The 16,246-nt window shown below is 45.5% G+C and overlaps 1 protein-coding gene across 1 annotated transcript in view; it reads left to right on the top strand.

Moving 5' to 3' along the window:
- Window positions 1–16,246, top strand: part of MERTK (MER proto-oncogene, tyrosine kinase) — a 96,947-nt gene that overhangs the window by 67,440 nt on the left and 13,261 nt on the right. The window contains exons 9-13 of the mRNA XM_028517144.2: window positions 6,567–6,720; window positions 9,081–9,234; window positions 12,327–12,412; window positions 13,908–14,003; window positions 14,886–14,966. Of these exons, the coding sequence (XP_028372945.1) occupies window positions 6,567–6,720; window positions 9,081–9,234; window positions 12,327–12,412; window positions 13,908–14,003; window positions 14,886–14,966 (571 nt within the window). The remainder of the gene's footprint in view (window positions 1–6,566; window positions 6,721–9,080; window positions 9,235–12,326; window positions 12,413–13,907; window positions 14,004–14,885; window positions 14,967–16,246) is intronic.

Here is a 16,246-nt window from a genome sequence, read left to right as displayed (position 1 = left end):
ACTTTTGGGACTCTGTTGGAATGGCCTTTGGGTGAATTATTGCAGTTATGCTGAAAACCTGGCTTTCAAAGTTTATGCCTTTGTTATCACAACTGTTGTGTCACTTCCAGACTAAGAAACTTCTGATATTTACCATGCAGACATCATTTATTCTTTTCTTTTTGTTCTATTTTTCTTATGCCCTTTGCTTTTTTCAATAAAAGTCCAAAGTCAGGAGCAAGCGTGGTCCCTTCTCCTTGACACTGGAGCATGTCTTGCCTACCTTTGCACTGTCTGAATGCAGGACCTTGGACTTTCTCTGTAGGCATTTACGGCACTGTGGACTCCACACATGGACCTGGCAGACCTTTCAACCAACGGGAGAATTTTTCTCTGAATGGGACAATTCTTTTGTTTTGTTTTTTTCTTTAAGTAATTTTTAATTTTTTAATTACAGTTAACAGAGTATTATATTAGTTTCATGTGTACAAGCCAGTGATTAGACATTTCTATAACTTACTAAATAATCATTCTGATAAATCTAGACTCTCCGATACCATACTTGGTTATTACAATATTGTTGACTGTGTTCTCTGTGCTGTAGTTTACAACCATGACTATTCTGTAACTACCAATTTATACTTCTTAATCCCCTCAGCTTTTTCACCCATCACCATTTCCCCTTCTACCTGGCAACCATCAGAATATCCCTGTATCTATGAATATGTTTCTGTTTTGCTTGTTCAGTTGTTTGGTTTTTTAGATTTCACATGTAAGTGAAATATGACATTTATCTTCTTCTGTCTGACTTATTTCACTTAGCACAATTCCGTCTAAGTCCATCCACATTGTTGCAGATGGCAAGAGTTCATTCTTTTTCATGGCTGAGCCATACTCTATTGTGTACATGCTCCATTTCTTCTTTACCCACTCATCTATTGATAGAGACTTAGGTTGCTTCCATATCTTGACTATTGTACATAATGCTGCAACAAACATATGGATGTATATGCCTTTTTTAATTAGTGTTCTGGGTTTTTTTCAGGTAAGTACCCCATTTTGCTGGGTACAATGAGCACTCATGTTTCTGTTTGCATTATACATGATTAGTATATACATTATCATACCCATGATATGTAGTTATTATACTAATATGTTATGTGCATCCTTATTTTTCCCTCAAAAATTTGGGCAAAAAAGTTAACATTATACACAGCAAAATACTGGTAACCAGAAGTGTAGGAGACCTTTCTGCATGGTGTAGGCCCAGCTCCTACTCTGAGATGCACAGGACCCACACCCACGGATAGGTTCTCCTGTGGGGAATCAGGCCTGAAATGTGCCTAGGCCACTTTGAGTCTTGCTTTTTGCTAAAAACTCCCTCACCCTGAATTGAGGACATTTACTGCAAAGTAACTTCCTAAAATCCATGCTAAACCTTCCAGGGATGAGTGTAACCAGTTCAACCACTTTTGCCTTTTCATTTCCAAATATTCCTCTTCTGTGATGTGATTAGCGGCACTCTCTCCTTTGTCTCCTGTAAACGGTAACCACCTAAAGTGAACCTGTGCACAGTAAATGAGGACCATCATGTAATGTGCTGAGAAACCCAATAAAGGCAGGTCACAGCAAGGGCCAAAGTTTTTGCTCCCCTTGAGAGAAAAGGCATGCTGTCCCTTTTCCTCCACCGGACTCGGTAGCCCATGTGAATGTCTTATTTCATCCATAATGACTCGGATACTGCGGGCCGGTGTCTGCATCACAGAAGTGGAATTGCTGAGGCCTTCTTTGTCTCTCTTATATAGCCTTTGTTTTAAAGTCTATTTTGTCTGGTGTAAGTATTGCTACCAAAGCTCTTTTTTGTTTGTTTCCACTTCACAAAGTATTTTATTCCATCTCTTTACTTTCAGTCTTTGTGTGTCTTTCAATCTAAAGTATGTCTTTGTAGCAGCATATGTAAGGGTCTTGTTTTGTTATCCATTCAGCTTCCATATGTTTTTTGATTGGAGCATTTTGTCCATTTTCATTTAAAGTAATTGTTGATAGATATGTTTTATTGCCATTTTATTCATATTTTTTATCAGTTTCTTCTTCTTCTTCTTAAAGAAGTCCCTTTAACATTTATGTGATACTGGTTTGGTACTGATGAACTACTTTAGCTTTTTCTTGTCTGAGAAGCTGTTTATCTTTCAATGCTAAATGATAGCTTTGCTAGGTTAGTAATCTTGATTGCAGGTTCTTGCTTTTTATCACTTTGAATATTTTGTGCCACTCCCTTCTGTCCTGCAAAGGTTCTTTTGAGAACTCAGGTAACAGTCTTTTGGGAGCTCTCCTGAATGTAAGTAACTGCTTCTGTCTTGTTGGTTTTAAGATTCTCTCTTTGTCTTTAAACTTTTGCATTTTAATTATGATGTGTCTTGGTGTAAGCTTCTTTGAGTTCATCTTGTTTGGGACTCTGTACTTTCTAGACTTGTATGTTTATTTCCTTCGCCAGGGCAAGGCTCCTGTTTTCTATCATTATTTTTTCAAATAAGTTTTCAATTTTTTGCTCTCTCTCCTCTTCTTCCAGCACCCCCATGATGTGAATGTTGGTACAGAGACAGAGTTGAAGTTGTCCCAGAGACTCTTTATACTATCCTTACATTTTTGGACTCTTTTTTGTTTTTGCTATTCTGATTGGGTATTTTCTCCCTTGTTATCTTCCAAATCTCTGATCCTCTGCTTCATTTATTCCTCTGCTGATTTTCTGTAGTAATATATTGTCTTTTTTTAAGATGTTATTTATTTATTTTCAGAGAGAGGGAGGGAGAAAGGGCAAGAAACATCAATGTGGAAGAGAAACATCAATTGGTTGCCTCTTGCACACCCCCAACCAGGAACCTGGCCCACAACCCAGGCACGTGCCCTGGCTGGGAATCAAACCAGTGACATTTTAGTTCGCAGTGCAGCCTGGCACTCAACCCACTGAGCCACATCAACCAGGACATAATATATTCTTTATTTCAGTTAGTGTATTCTTCATTTCTGACTGGTTTTCTTTTATGTCTTCTAGTTCTGTTTTTGTTTCTTCTCTCTTTGCTGAAGTTCTCACTCAGTTCACCTATTCTTTCCCTAAGTTCCTTGAGCATCCTTAGAACCAGTATTTTGAACTTTGCATCTAGTGGATTGCTTATCTCCATTTTGTATAGTTCTTTTTGTGGAGTTTTGATCTGTTCTTTCATCTGGGCCATGTTTCTTTGTCTCCTCATTTTGGCAGCCTTCCTGTGTTTGTTTCTATGTATCAGCTAACATTACAGAAACTTTTATCTGCTAGCCTCTCCCAACTGAATGTTGCTGTTCTCTGAGGCAATAAAAAGGGTCATATTCTTAAATACAGTTAAAAAGATAGGGTTGTACCTTCTCACCGAGGTGAAGATATTAAAGCCTTTTGATAACACAAACACCACTGAGATCACCCTAATGAACTAATGCCCACATGAGAAACAAATCATACTGTTTCAGAAGGTGTGCTTTTACATTCCCCACTAGGCCAGGTCCACCTGTTTTATCCATGAGTCAAGTTGTAATCAATGTCATACTGTATTTCCAATTCCATTTCCTGAAATTGCTCTTGTATTTTAAGTCTTTGAGGAGGTGGGCCTGTGTTGGAGAACATGAAAGCCGTAAATGAGACACATGCAGTTGGCCCACACCGTGAGCCCACGGCCAGACTGTGTCGTGCCAGGAACGCAGCCCCGCCTTTTGCAACTTGGCACCTGACACAACGGGGAGTATGCACACAGGTCAGCTCCCACATGTGTGTAATTTTTTTATTGCCTTTGACAGAGAAAGAGAGAAAAACATTAATTTGTCATTCCACTTATTATTTATGCATTCATTGGCTGATTCTTGTGTGTGCCCTGACTGGGGACCAGGGATCAAACCTACAACCTGGGCATATCAGGACGATGCTCTAACCAACTGAGCTACCTGGTCGGGACCGTGTATATGATTATTAAATGAGTTTCTCTGTCAGCTTTCAGAATCAAAATTAAAATAATATTTGAGGATATGGATATGGTTACACCTCTCTTTACACATTTTGCATCAAAACAGAAAGGATGGAAGACATTACTTTTTTAAAACACTGATCATTTTAAGACAACATTAGAGGTTACCATTTAAGACTATTTTTAGAAAAAAAGTGTTAAATCTCCACTAAAATATTTATCATGCATCTTTCTAATCACTACTTCAAAATGTATTATAATTGCACTCCTAGAGTGAATAGTTTTTATGTCTCTTCAACACGTGTGTCCAGGAAGTGGTGCCCCGCACCAGTCATGGCGGCACTTCAGTCCAGCCCGAGGGCCGCGGCTGTGAAAGGTGCCATCGCTGCACTTGGCCGATGCTCGCTGCAGGCCAGGCGCCCTGCCAAGCACTGCGCACAGATTAGCTCTTTAGTCATTTAAGGGCAGGAGGGGGAAATTAAAAAGTCACTTCTCTAGGTTTTCATAGTTGTGGGCCCTGAGCCAACTGGTATCATAAAGGGCTTTTACATTTATTTCCAAAAGGGTAATTCTGTTTTTGTTAGGATTTCTCTCCTTCTAGAGATTTAATTCTTTCACAGTTATCCATTTTTCTCTATTTTGAGGTAATTTCTCTCATAAGTGAGGTCTCATATTTGAGTGCAGGCGGAAATGTGGAACTGGAAGCAGACCTGTGCCCCAGTAAGGCCCAGGGCTGTGCGCCTGAGGAGCTGCCAGGTGGCCGGCGCTGAGGCCAGCGTGGTGTCCTCGTCTGCCCGCCTCACTCGCCTCAGGGCGGCGGGGCCAGGGACTTACGCTGCCTGGGGATTTCCTGTCCCCCACAAATTAGAGAATGACCAGGTGACCCAGAAGCAGAACTGGGTTTGGGACAAACATGCCGCACGTCAGCATGTAGGTCAGCAGATTTAATGCACAGTACAGCGAATACAGACAACAGTGTTATAGTGTGATCATCAACTTGCCAAGAGACCAGGTCTTCATTACCACACCCACTAAAAGGAAATGGTAATTATGAGATGTAATAGAAGTGTTAACTATGGCTACAATAGCAATTATGTAATATATGAATGTTTCAAATCAACATGTTATACATCTTAAATTCACCCAATTTACATGTCAAATATATTTCAATTTTAGACAAAAACTGTGCTTGCCATAAATACATGCTGTTTCTAAAAAGATAATTGCCTGAATATCCCCCAAAATTGTAATTATTAATTTGTTCACTTAATTAACAAGCAAACAAAAAAAAAACCTGTGGCAAGTCTTTCTAAAACAACAGAGTCCAATGGGATAGAAAAACCCACAACTTTTCAGTCTGTGTTTTCCCTTATCGTCACTATCTGAGGCGTTTCTTGGACCTGATGGCCACTGCCTGTCAGATTTAGAGACAGCCTCTGGGGGCTGACCCAGGTTCCCCCCACCCCCAGCCACAAGGGTGGGACGGCCCTCTCCTTGGCTCCCCCCTTGGTGATGGTTAGAAGAAACTGCATGCGACTGAGTGACCAGGGGATGACGTTGCCCCCAAACCAGGCCCCTCTGTTCACAGGGGACCTGTGACATCTGTGCCCCATATGATATGACAGCCTCCTTTCTCCCTGTGAAATCAGATTTCCAGAATCCATCCAGTTTCCATCTGAAAAGCCAGCCCCAGACACACAATTAGTTTCCTACCCCAGAGACCAGCGTTACAGTTGAGGTTTGGAAACAAAGGGTAGAGAGCTGTATAAACATTTAGTCCTGGTTACTTTTTCTTTCTTTCTTTCTTTTTTTTAGAGGGAGAAGTAGGAAGGGAGAGAAACATTGATATGAGTGAGAAACATCAAATGGCTGCCTTCTGTAAATACCCAACTGGGGGCCGAACCTGAAACCCAGGCATGTGCCCTGACCAGGAATCGAACCTGTGACCTTTTGGTTTGCACAATGACGCCCAACCAATTGAGCCCCCTGGTGGTGCAGGTCCTGGTTATTTTTTCAAAAGTCATTTTCTTCTGTGTCACAATGGCACATGTTACTTGGCAGTGGCTTTCAAACACAACTAATAATAAAACCAGATTTTTGAAAATTGGGCAAATTGTGCATTTATCACACTGGTAGCAAAAGAAATATTGTCAGTAACTTCCTTAATGGAGATTTTAGTCAGAATTCTTATAGGAGCAAGCCCACTTGCACTGGTCTGAGGGAAGCTGGCAGGCGACCAGTGTCAGGTGCAGCAAGGCTCCTGGGCAGTGCCCTGTGGGAGTCCCGGGGAGTCTGGAGTCACCTCGCTCGCGTCATCTGGCTGCTGGGCTCCGTGCCCCTGTCTTGCAGAGGCACCTTCACTGCCACTCACAACTCAGGGTTGTGCCCTCACAGCCCTGGTGCTGCCAGCCCATCCTGCGTCCCTGCGCTTTTGTTCTGTTGGCTGTGGCCTGAGTGAGGGAAGGGACAGTGTGCAGGCATGGCCACGGCCCTGGGGTGTGGGGGGGGGGGCTTCCCTCAGGAGGGACTGTGGTGGAGCAGGTGACACTCCCCAGGCAGTGCCGTGTTTCATTTCCTTTCCTTCTTGTTTGTCCCCAGAAAGAGCTGTTTGAAGAAGTCGGTCAAAATGGCAGCCGTGCGCAGATTCCTGTTCAAGCCCACAATGCCACATGCACAGTGAGGGTCGCCGCTGTCACCACAGGAGGGGTCGGACCTTTCAGTGCCCCAGTGAAAACATTCGTCCCTGTACACGGTGAGAGCCGGGCTCCCTGTGGGCTGCTGGAGCAGGTCTGCCCAGGTCGTGCACAGGTTGCCAGAGAGTGGATGGCTGGGTTAAGATTGAAACTTAGGGGCCAAAGGGAATTTTTGCCATGGTAAAGAGAGTTGATAGGGTAACATCCCTCACCAACATGTGAGTCTTCCCAGTAGCATGACTGTGAATGGCTCTAACTTACTAGGATTGGTCCACTCACGGTGCCTTGTTTGACTTGCATTACCGAGTACAGTTAAATGATGTATACTGACTGAACGTTGGAAAGGCAGATACTTCACTCTCTAGAATTGGTACTGTTAAGCTAGTGCTTGTTTTGCTGCTGTAATTGGTGCCACTTGCCAAGTTATTGCCCATTCAGGCCTTGGCCAGCATGCTCCATGATTGACCAATCCAGAACACACAGTATCTCCTGCAGAAGCCTCCCTCAGACGGCCCTAGGCTCCCCGAGCTAAGTGCCCAGTGCTCCATGCTGGTTTCTCCATGTTGTTGGAGTATCCTTTGGCAAGGTACCACCGTGGTGCCCCAAGTGGCCCCAACGCTGTGCTCACCTCATAGACAAGGGGAGGCAGTTCTGTTCTGACTGTGCTCTGGGTTTGTTTCTTCGATGCTAAACTGCTGTGATCAGCTCCATGCACAGACATCTGTATCAGTGCGCCCCGGGCTTTCACAAGTCCTTGCAGACACGGCCTTTGTACTTGTAGCAGACAGGACTTGTGAGCAGACCAGTGGGTTCCCGGCGGTCTCTATCACCAACCCTCACACACTGTCTCTTTAGTGAACAAGTGGAGCCATTTTATAGGTCCTGCAGCCCATAGGCTGTGTACCTGGAACCATTAGTAACTGGCGATGGGGGCACAGGCTTGTTTGCCTGGTAGAAATTCCAAGACAATGACATTCTGATTCTAAAGGCACAGTTTTTAAAATCAGACTTTAAGATGACAGAGCTTTTGCCTGGCTGGATGGCTCAGTTGGTTGGAGAGTCATACTGTACACTGCAAGGTTATGGGTTCGATTCCTGGTCAGGGCACATGCTTAGGTTGCAGGTTTGGTCCCCACTTGGGGAGCCTACAAAAAGATTGGTGCCTTCCAGTCTTTGTCTCCCTGTTACATTGGTGTTTTTCTCTCTGTCTCTCTCCCCCACCCCGCTTCCTGTCTCTAAAAGCAATGAAAAAATGTCCTCAGATGAGGATTAAAACAAAAAATTCTTTAAAGGATGGCAGGGCTTTTACCTTCATACATAATAAACTGTCCAGAATTATTAAAGAGCTTTGCCATAATTGCAGTGAGCGCTTTGCATGATTCCAGTATACATACATTTCTGTTACCCCTTTGAGTTAACCCCATTCCTTAACAGAATGGTTCAAATGTGAGCTATGGCGTATTAACTCTGATAACTGCAGAGCATATACACCGCACCACCAGCTCTTCGGTCCACAAATCCACATAAATAACAGGCTCATTGCGACCACGCCCAGTGCACTGCATCTCAAAGTCTGGTGGTGGTTGGTCACTGCACTTCTGTTATTCAGTTCACTCACATCTAAGGCATGTCACTGTGCTGCTGTCTCGTCTACAAGTGACAGACCCATGTGACATCTTGCAAAAATGGGTAACTGAAAGAGGGAGTTGGCCTACAGAGATGAAAGTATAGTGAAGAAAGGAGGAGTGTCACAGTAAAATTTGGGTTGAATGTGTGTGGAATTATGGGAGAAATAGCTCACAGACTCTAGATACACAGCCAGGGACTCAGAGAAGGTGAGCTTACCCACGTGAATGAAGTGATCGTGCCCCAAAGGCTGGAGATGTTCCAGAGGAAGGCACGCCAGCAGAGACCTTCCCATGAAAGAACTCACAGAGACACTGCACAGCACTGAAGGCACAAAGGATAAGATGTTGGAAGCAAATCCACACTGAGAATGGAGCATGACGATTCGCAGGCACAGAAAGTAGATTCTGTCCACAGCATAAGTTATATGACTGGAAGGAGGCAGCCATGTTCACACTACTCTTGATAAGTGTTTACAAAGAAATAAGCATTCTAATTCTCAGTGTTCTAGTATTTTAATTACAGTGTGCCAGTTCTATTAATTTGACTGTTTTTTCACTTCCTTGTATCTTTGTGGCTGACAGTCACCCACTGGTCCCTGAGAGCACCCTGCAGAGTCTCAGCTTGCACTGTCACAGCGGGACCGCCTCTGTTTGTGGATCACGGAATCTAGAAGGACTAGTTCCAAATAAAGCTCATAACTCTCTGCCCTTCCCTGTTACAAGCCAGCGTTTTGTGTGTGTTGCAGATCCCAAAGAGCTGTTCTGAGTCGCTTTCATTGGTCTTTTACCAGGTTGGGTAGACGTTGCCCCCTCGTCAACTCCAGCACCTGGCAACACAGACCCCGTGCTCATCATCCTTGGCTGCTTCTGCGGACTTGTTCTGATTGGGCTGCTTTTGTATGTTTCTCTGGCCATCAGAAAAAGAGTCCAGGAGACACGGTTCGGGTAAGTGTCCCAAGTAAAAATGTTCTGTTCAGTGGTATTGATGAGGTGGTTATGCCAAGTGACAATGACCGTCCTGCTGGGCCAGCTGCTCAGGGTTCCAGCTGGCTGCCCTGTCCTGCACTCCCCCTGGGCAGGCAGTGTCCTCACGAGGCCAGTGCTGCAGTGGCAGCCGTCAGGGAGAGCCGGTCTGGAGGGCTCACTGGCAGAGAAGGCCATCAGCGGGCCTTCGCTAACCAAACTCGGTTGTTGTAAATGAGGACTTTTTTAGAAGTCTTTAAATGATCCAAATCATTAACAAAAATCAAACAGATGCATGTGCAAATGAATACTAGAAGAAAATTCACCAAAGCATTAGCAATTCTGTGTTTTCTGTTTTTTTCCTGTATTTTACACATTTTCTGTAATGATCAGTTATTTTTCCAATAGAGAAAAACTATATTTTCACGGTCAAATTTATAAGCTCTTTTTTTATTTTCTGTGCATATGGCTTTTACAGCCAAACAGCAGTGGAGCCAGGGAAACGAGAAGCCCCAGCAGAGCAGCCTGGGCACACAGGCTGCACGTGTCAGTGTTGTTTCCGGAACTCAGCGCTCCACTCCAGCCAGTGCAAAGAGTGTGGGTTTCCGTGAGATCCAGTTTGTCCCTCTCAGGGTGGAGGAGGTGTTTTATAAAAGAGGCAGGTTGTTGACAGCTCGGAGTGGGACTGGATGAAGGAGGGGGGAGCTATGCGGCCCCTCTCCCGGCTCCACAGCCTTAGCACGGGGCGTTCCCTCAGAAACTCCCGAGGACACGGAGGCAGGGCTGTCGTTTACGTGTGTCCACCTCAGTCTTGTAGTCAGGTACCCACTGTGCTTAACAACTCTATCCTTGTAGTGAGTATATCTTAGTATGTAAATTCTAAAAGCGACAATTTTAAAGGCATGGACAAAATCTCACCTACATCCTGGGTTGACTGAAGTACATCCCAGAGTCTGTAGTTTGGGCTCATTGCAGAGACCCTCTGCAGAAGGTGCAGGAGTGGCTCTCTGAAGGCTTGCCAGGTGCTGGGCACTGGGAACACCTGGGGCACGATGGTGGATGAAGCAGGCACTGCTCCTGCCTTCGTGGGACTCCCTTTAGCAGGGAATCAGGCAGTCATCACACAACTTAATATCAAATGGCAGCTGTGAAAAATTCTATATAAAAGGAACCTTATGAGTGTACAGCAGCAGATTGATTGCATTAAGAAAGGCAGGAAAGGCCCTGGCTGGTGTGGCTCAGTGGATTAAGTGCTGACCTGTGAACCAAAGGGTCAAAGGTTCAATTCCCAGTCAGGGCACATGACTGAGTTGTGGTCCAGGTCCCCAGTAGGGGGTGCATGGGAGCAACCACACATTGATGTTTCTCTTCTTCTCTTTCTCCTTCCCTTCCCCTCTCTGTAGAAATAAATAAGTAAAATCTTTTTTAAAAGAGGAAGGAAGGAAGGGCCTCCCTGCAGAGCTGACACCTGAGATAAAAGCTGGAGAAAGCACAAGTGTTGATTAGGTGAGATGGAAGGGAAGAGTATTTCAGCCAGAAAGGACAACACATGTAAAGGCCCCGTGGTGCTGGGAGTCTGGCCCACAAAGGGACAGCACCAGGCTGCAGAATGTGACACCTGGGGTCTGGCATTCATTCTGTCCCTTAGATGAGTCTTCTAATGTATCCAGGTTTCCGTTGTGTTACCTCGCTCTAAGTGCTCTCCAAGGTTATTATCAGTTTTCTCACTGTGAGACATTCAGACACAGTCATTAATGGAGAGGTGCCAAGTCGAAGAGGTTGGTGTCCTCAAAAGTAGTGGCCACGTGCAGTTTGTGTCATCAAGGAGGCATATATTGTTATTGCTGAGGAAACAATGACTTAAAGAGAATAATGCATGGACACATTGCTCAGGCCCCTCAAAGGTAGGCTCAGTAAAGACAGAGCCTTCGGGATGTTGGTCAAAGCTGCCGTGGTGGGCCTGAGCCCCAGGGGCCAGCTGGGGGCCCCTGGACAAGCAGCTGAGGAATCAGGAGGGGCGGGCACAGAAGCAGAGGGTGCTGCTTTGCCTTTGGAGGCTTAGCCAAGCGCCTAGGAACTGCGTGTAGTCGTGCTGCCCTCCCCAGTCTGTGGAAACTCAGCACCGTTTCGCTTCCTCTGAAGTCTTCCCTAGGCGCTCTCTTTTCCTGCTTTCCTTTAGGAGGAAATGCTTTTAGGCCATTACATGTTGTAAAAATATATTGTTTTAATTTTATTTATTTTTAAAGAGAGGGGAAGGGAGGGAGAAAGTGGGAGAACATCAATGTGTGGTTGCCTCTCACACACCCCCCACTGAGAACCTGGCTCACAACCCAGGCATGTGTCCTGACTGGGAATCAGACCAGTGACCCTTTGGCTCGCAGGCTGGTGCTCAATCCACTGAGCCACACCAGCCAGGCACATGTCATAAAAATATTTTGATTCTGGTTTGAAAATACATAAAAGACAAAGTGCTAGAATGAGATTTCACCCACAACACAATGAAAACTATCATGTTCATAGGAATAAACTCAATAGATGTTCAAGAAATTTGTGGGAAAAAATTAGCAACCTTTACCAAAAATGCAGAAGACAGGCCCTGGCTGGTGTAGCTCAGTGGATTGAGTGCGGGCTGCGAACCAAAGTGTCGCAGGTTCCATTCCCAGTCAGGGTACATGCCTGGGTTGCAGGCCATGACCCCCAGCAACCGCACATTGATGTTTCTCTCTCTCTCTCTCTCTCTTTCTCCTTCCCTTCCCTCTCTTTCTCCTTCCCTTCCCTCTCTAAAGATTAAAATAAATAAAATCTTTATAAAAAATGCAGAAGACAACTTGAGTAAATGGGAAATGTGTAGCATGCCTGTGGATGGGAAGGCTCAGTTTTGTCTGAGAGTGGGTTTTTCCCGAGTTAGCCATAAATTCGGTATAATCACCGTCTAATCAGCTGCAGGGTTGTTGATAACGCTTGGCAAGCTGATTTAAAAATGTAGGTCAAAGAGCAAATGAGCTGGGAGAGCCAAGGCAGGGGGCCAGCACCTGCCGTTGGAGAACTCGAGATGTCCATGTTCTGTCACCCAGGACCGCCTTCACGGGGGAGGATTTGGAACTGGTCGTCAATTACACAGCAAAGAAGTCCTTTTGTCGGCGAGCCATCCAACTCACCTGTAAGCTTTCTTCCATTTCCCTTTTTTTTGGGTAAAAGTTAAAATAGTTGAGAGTGAAGAGAGAAACACAAGTTCAGTGACAGATATCTCACAAAAGCCAAGGGAGTCAAAGAATGGATATTTTTAATGGGCAACATGCCCTCAGCAAGCAGCAAGGACACAGTTGGACCTGGTCCTGTGCTTCGCTGCCAGCTGGTTTATGGGAAATGTGGGGTGAAGTAGCTGGGTGAGGGCCTCCAAATGCGTGAAACATGGAGGGCAGAGGAACTCCTGGGTGACGGGAGATGTGTGTAGCAGTCAGGGATTTAAAGAAAACAACAAAACATGTCACAGTTTCAGAGTTCGTTATTTTTTGTTTTTGCTGGCACTCAAGTCAGAGAACGATTTGCTAAGACACTTTGTACCGACAGTGGTTTGGGCTCTGCTGCATCACAGTGGGCACTCTCCTAGTTGAAGGGGGAATAAACAGATTGATGTATGTTCTCAGGTAATTTCCGAGGCTGTGTAGAAAGTATGACTTCCAAGTTTAAACTGTGTGTTTGGCAGAACAGCCACAACAACCAGCCAGATACAAGAATGATGAAATACAGGTTGCTATGAAATAAACACTCATGTGATATAGAATGTTATAATTTCCTTACTTTTCTAATCTAGAAGTTTTGGCTTTTAGATGTTCTTATATTTTAAAAAATTCTTAATTTAGACCAATTTGTTTCCTTAATTGGAGGACCATTTGGGTAGTGTTTTCACTGATAGCTAAAGTGTCCAGATTATCTGAGTTTTATTCTTCTCTCAAAGCCGTGTGCATTGCCTGCTGGGGCACAAACTGAGTCCTTTGCCAGGTAGCCGTGGAATGGGTCTCCCTCCCCTGGGCAACTGCGCTCACTGACGACCCTTCCTGCCAGTGCTGCATATCTGCGCCTCGTGGCACCAGGTCTGGTTCTCCAGTCCTCCCCCAGTGCTCAGTGTAGCACTGTCCGTGTGGGCACGAGGGGCTCCACGCGCCGAGCCCGAGCGTGAGCAGGCGCTCCTGCTCTGTGTTTCCTGTGGCTTCTGCGCCTCCTGCCCTGGCAGGGAGGATGGGAGCTGCCCGGGGGCTCCTTTGTACCCCGTCCTTGGGATATAACAGTAAACACTGCACTGGAAAAAATCTGTTGACTTCTCTGTTGCCCTCCTGGTCAGGGGAGAACCTACCCAACAGGAATGGGGTTTCCAGCTGCTGATAGCACACACCAGAAGGAGAAATATGGTTCAGATTTTTGTAGACGCTCAGAATTAATCTTGTTCTGAAGGATTCATTTTACTCATTTTAATCATAGCAGAATTAAGTGTGGTATTTTATTACTGGCAATTTGCGGGGCGGTGGTGAGATTTGTGGGGTATAAAATGGGAAAAGTGTTTAGCTATTTTATGGACTTTTTAAATAATTTGAATTATGTTCAAATGAAAGGAAACATTGTGACAACTCACATGTCCCCCATCACTTCTTTTATAGTACGCAGCTTGGGAGTCAGCGAGGAGCTGCAGAATAAGCTGGAAGATGTTGTGATTGACAGGAACCTTCTAACTCTTGGGAAAATTCTGGGTGAAGGTAAAGCAGTTTAATTCTTTTAACAGATGGGGTAAGAAAGCAGTTCACAGTAATTTTTTAAAACTCAGGGTCCAGCAGAAATAACACCCCTTCTTTACGAGCTGTTAATCTATACCAAATCTTTTATTACAAAATCACTGATGTGGAATTCTGTAACATAATAGCATCACACTCAAGCATGCCCCGGGACATGTTAGGTGAGAGGTTCAAACTGCTCTCCCTCTCACGCCAGACACGGACACGAGCCTACCAGCCACACTCCGTGGCATCACTTCTGCTGGACCCTGTGCATATTATTAGATAAGTACTATTTTGTGACTTTGATAATACGAGTAGTCTGTTTTATCACCTAAAATGAAAAAATAGTGCTTTTGAAATGAAGATTTGGCACACGGGTGCGGCTCTGCAGCGCCTGGCGCAGAGCAGGCCCTGAGAATGTGAATGCCCTGCCTCCCCTGGAAGGCACGTAATTAATTCACTGGGGGTTGCTCTCTCACGTGCATTTGTTCCTCTCATTGTCAAGCTTGTCATTGCTGGCACCTTCCTAGTTCAGTATGAAAACACATTTAATTTGTCAGCCTCATACTAGGATGAGTGGTGATAGTGTTCAGAGTTTCTACTTTATGAATTTTGAAAACATTTTCTGTGTTGTCCTGTAGTAAAGTGAACGGAGCTAAGTCCACGCCAACCACGGTGGTGACAAGCAGGACGTCACTGCCTGGCCTGTGCCCTGGTTTGCACGTGTGGGTGGCCAGGCCGCTCTTCCCAGCCGCCGTGTGGGGGGCACTTGGGCCGAGGGAAAACGGGCCCTGGCGCCGTGGTGTTTCTGTGGTCAGGGGAGATTTTGCACAAGGCCCACACGGGTGTCATTTGGCTTTACAGGAGAGTTTGGGTCTGTGATGGAAGGAAGCCTTAGTCAGCAAGACGGAACCTCCCAGAAAGTGGCCGTGAAGACCATGAAGTGTGAGTTATCACCCATCAGACCACCCTTCTGGGTGTGGACAGCCACTCCACAGTCTGGGGCTCCGTGAAGCCAGGCTGCAGTTCGAGGGTCGCGATCGTGGTCGCCCATGGGTCAGAGGGCCCCCCAGGGTGCTGCCTCGTTACAGTTACTCTAATGAGCTCTTCATACCTGCACTGCATAGTCGTCACCCTCAAGGCAATGACATGTCATTCATTTTCTCTCATTAATGACTCCAGGTAAGGCATGAATCTCTGGGTAGGGCTGATGTGGTGGCAGCAGGTGGCCCCATGATTGTCTCAGTTCGATTCATTGGCTGTTCAGCTGGGCACCCATAACGTGCACCTCGATTGTGTGGCATGTCCCCTGAATCCTGCATGGAGCCACATTCAGCACTGGTGCTGCCTCACATTATTGCCCTGGGACCTCCCAGTGTGTCCGAGGGGAGGCTCCCCCCATCGTCCCCACTTACTGAGGGGACCCAGTCAGAGGAGCTGAGCCTGGGACCTGTTGTCTCTGGCTTTGGCTCTGCTCTTCTTCAACTTAATTAGAATACCTGGCATTCAAGTTGGATTCATGCTAATTATCAAAGATCAAAAGACTAGTCTCTGGCCTCTAATTGTGGGCTTCTCTGCATTTGCCTGGATGTTGGCCGCTGGGGGAGGGGTTTGCAGGCAGACCCCCTGCCCCTTTTTGTTCGGCCTGCGTTGTTTGCAGCAAAGGCTAAAGGTGAGGACCAAGTGGCAGACATTGTGCAGATCTATAGAATTAGTTTTTATATTTTTTAAACGTTATAGGAAGAGTAATATATAGTAAACCCATTGGATGTACTGACACTTTTAGATGCTCTCAAGTAATTTTAGTTAAACCTTGTACCCTGTTGAAGCAGACTCCCTAAGGCACACCTGGCTTTAGGTGTGTTTTTGTTTAGTTTTCATTGTGGTAAACGAAACATTTCTAACTCCAGTGGCTTTAAGTGCATTCTCGTCGTTGTGCAACCACCACCACCATCTCCCAAACCTCTTCATCTTGCAGAACTGAAACTTGGTTCCTTATACAACTCTCAGCCCCTGGCCCCCAGCACAGCCCCTTCCACTTCTGTCTGTGAATGTGACTCGTCTCCCTGCCTCGTACGAGTGGGGCCCCACACTGTGTGTCTTCTTGTCACTGACTTATGTCCCTTAGCGTAACCTTTTAAATGTGTCTCTTAAGTTGGATTAATTCCAGAAACTTAGTGTGAAAGTATAACCAGCTCCCAAGGCAGGACTGAGCAAGCAGGCTT

The sequence above is a fragment of the Phyllostomus discolor genome, chromosome 6, assembly GCF_004126475.2.
Source record: "Phyllostomus discolor isolate MPI-MPIP mPhyDis1 chromosome 6, mPhyDis1.pri.v3, whole genome shotgun sequence".
Classification (NCBI taxonomy): Eukaryota; Metazoa; Chordata; class Mammalia; order Chiroptera; family Phyllostomidae; genus Phyllostomus; species Phyllostomus discolor.
This window is presented reverse-complemented; position numbering and strand designations above follow the sequence as displayed.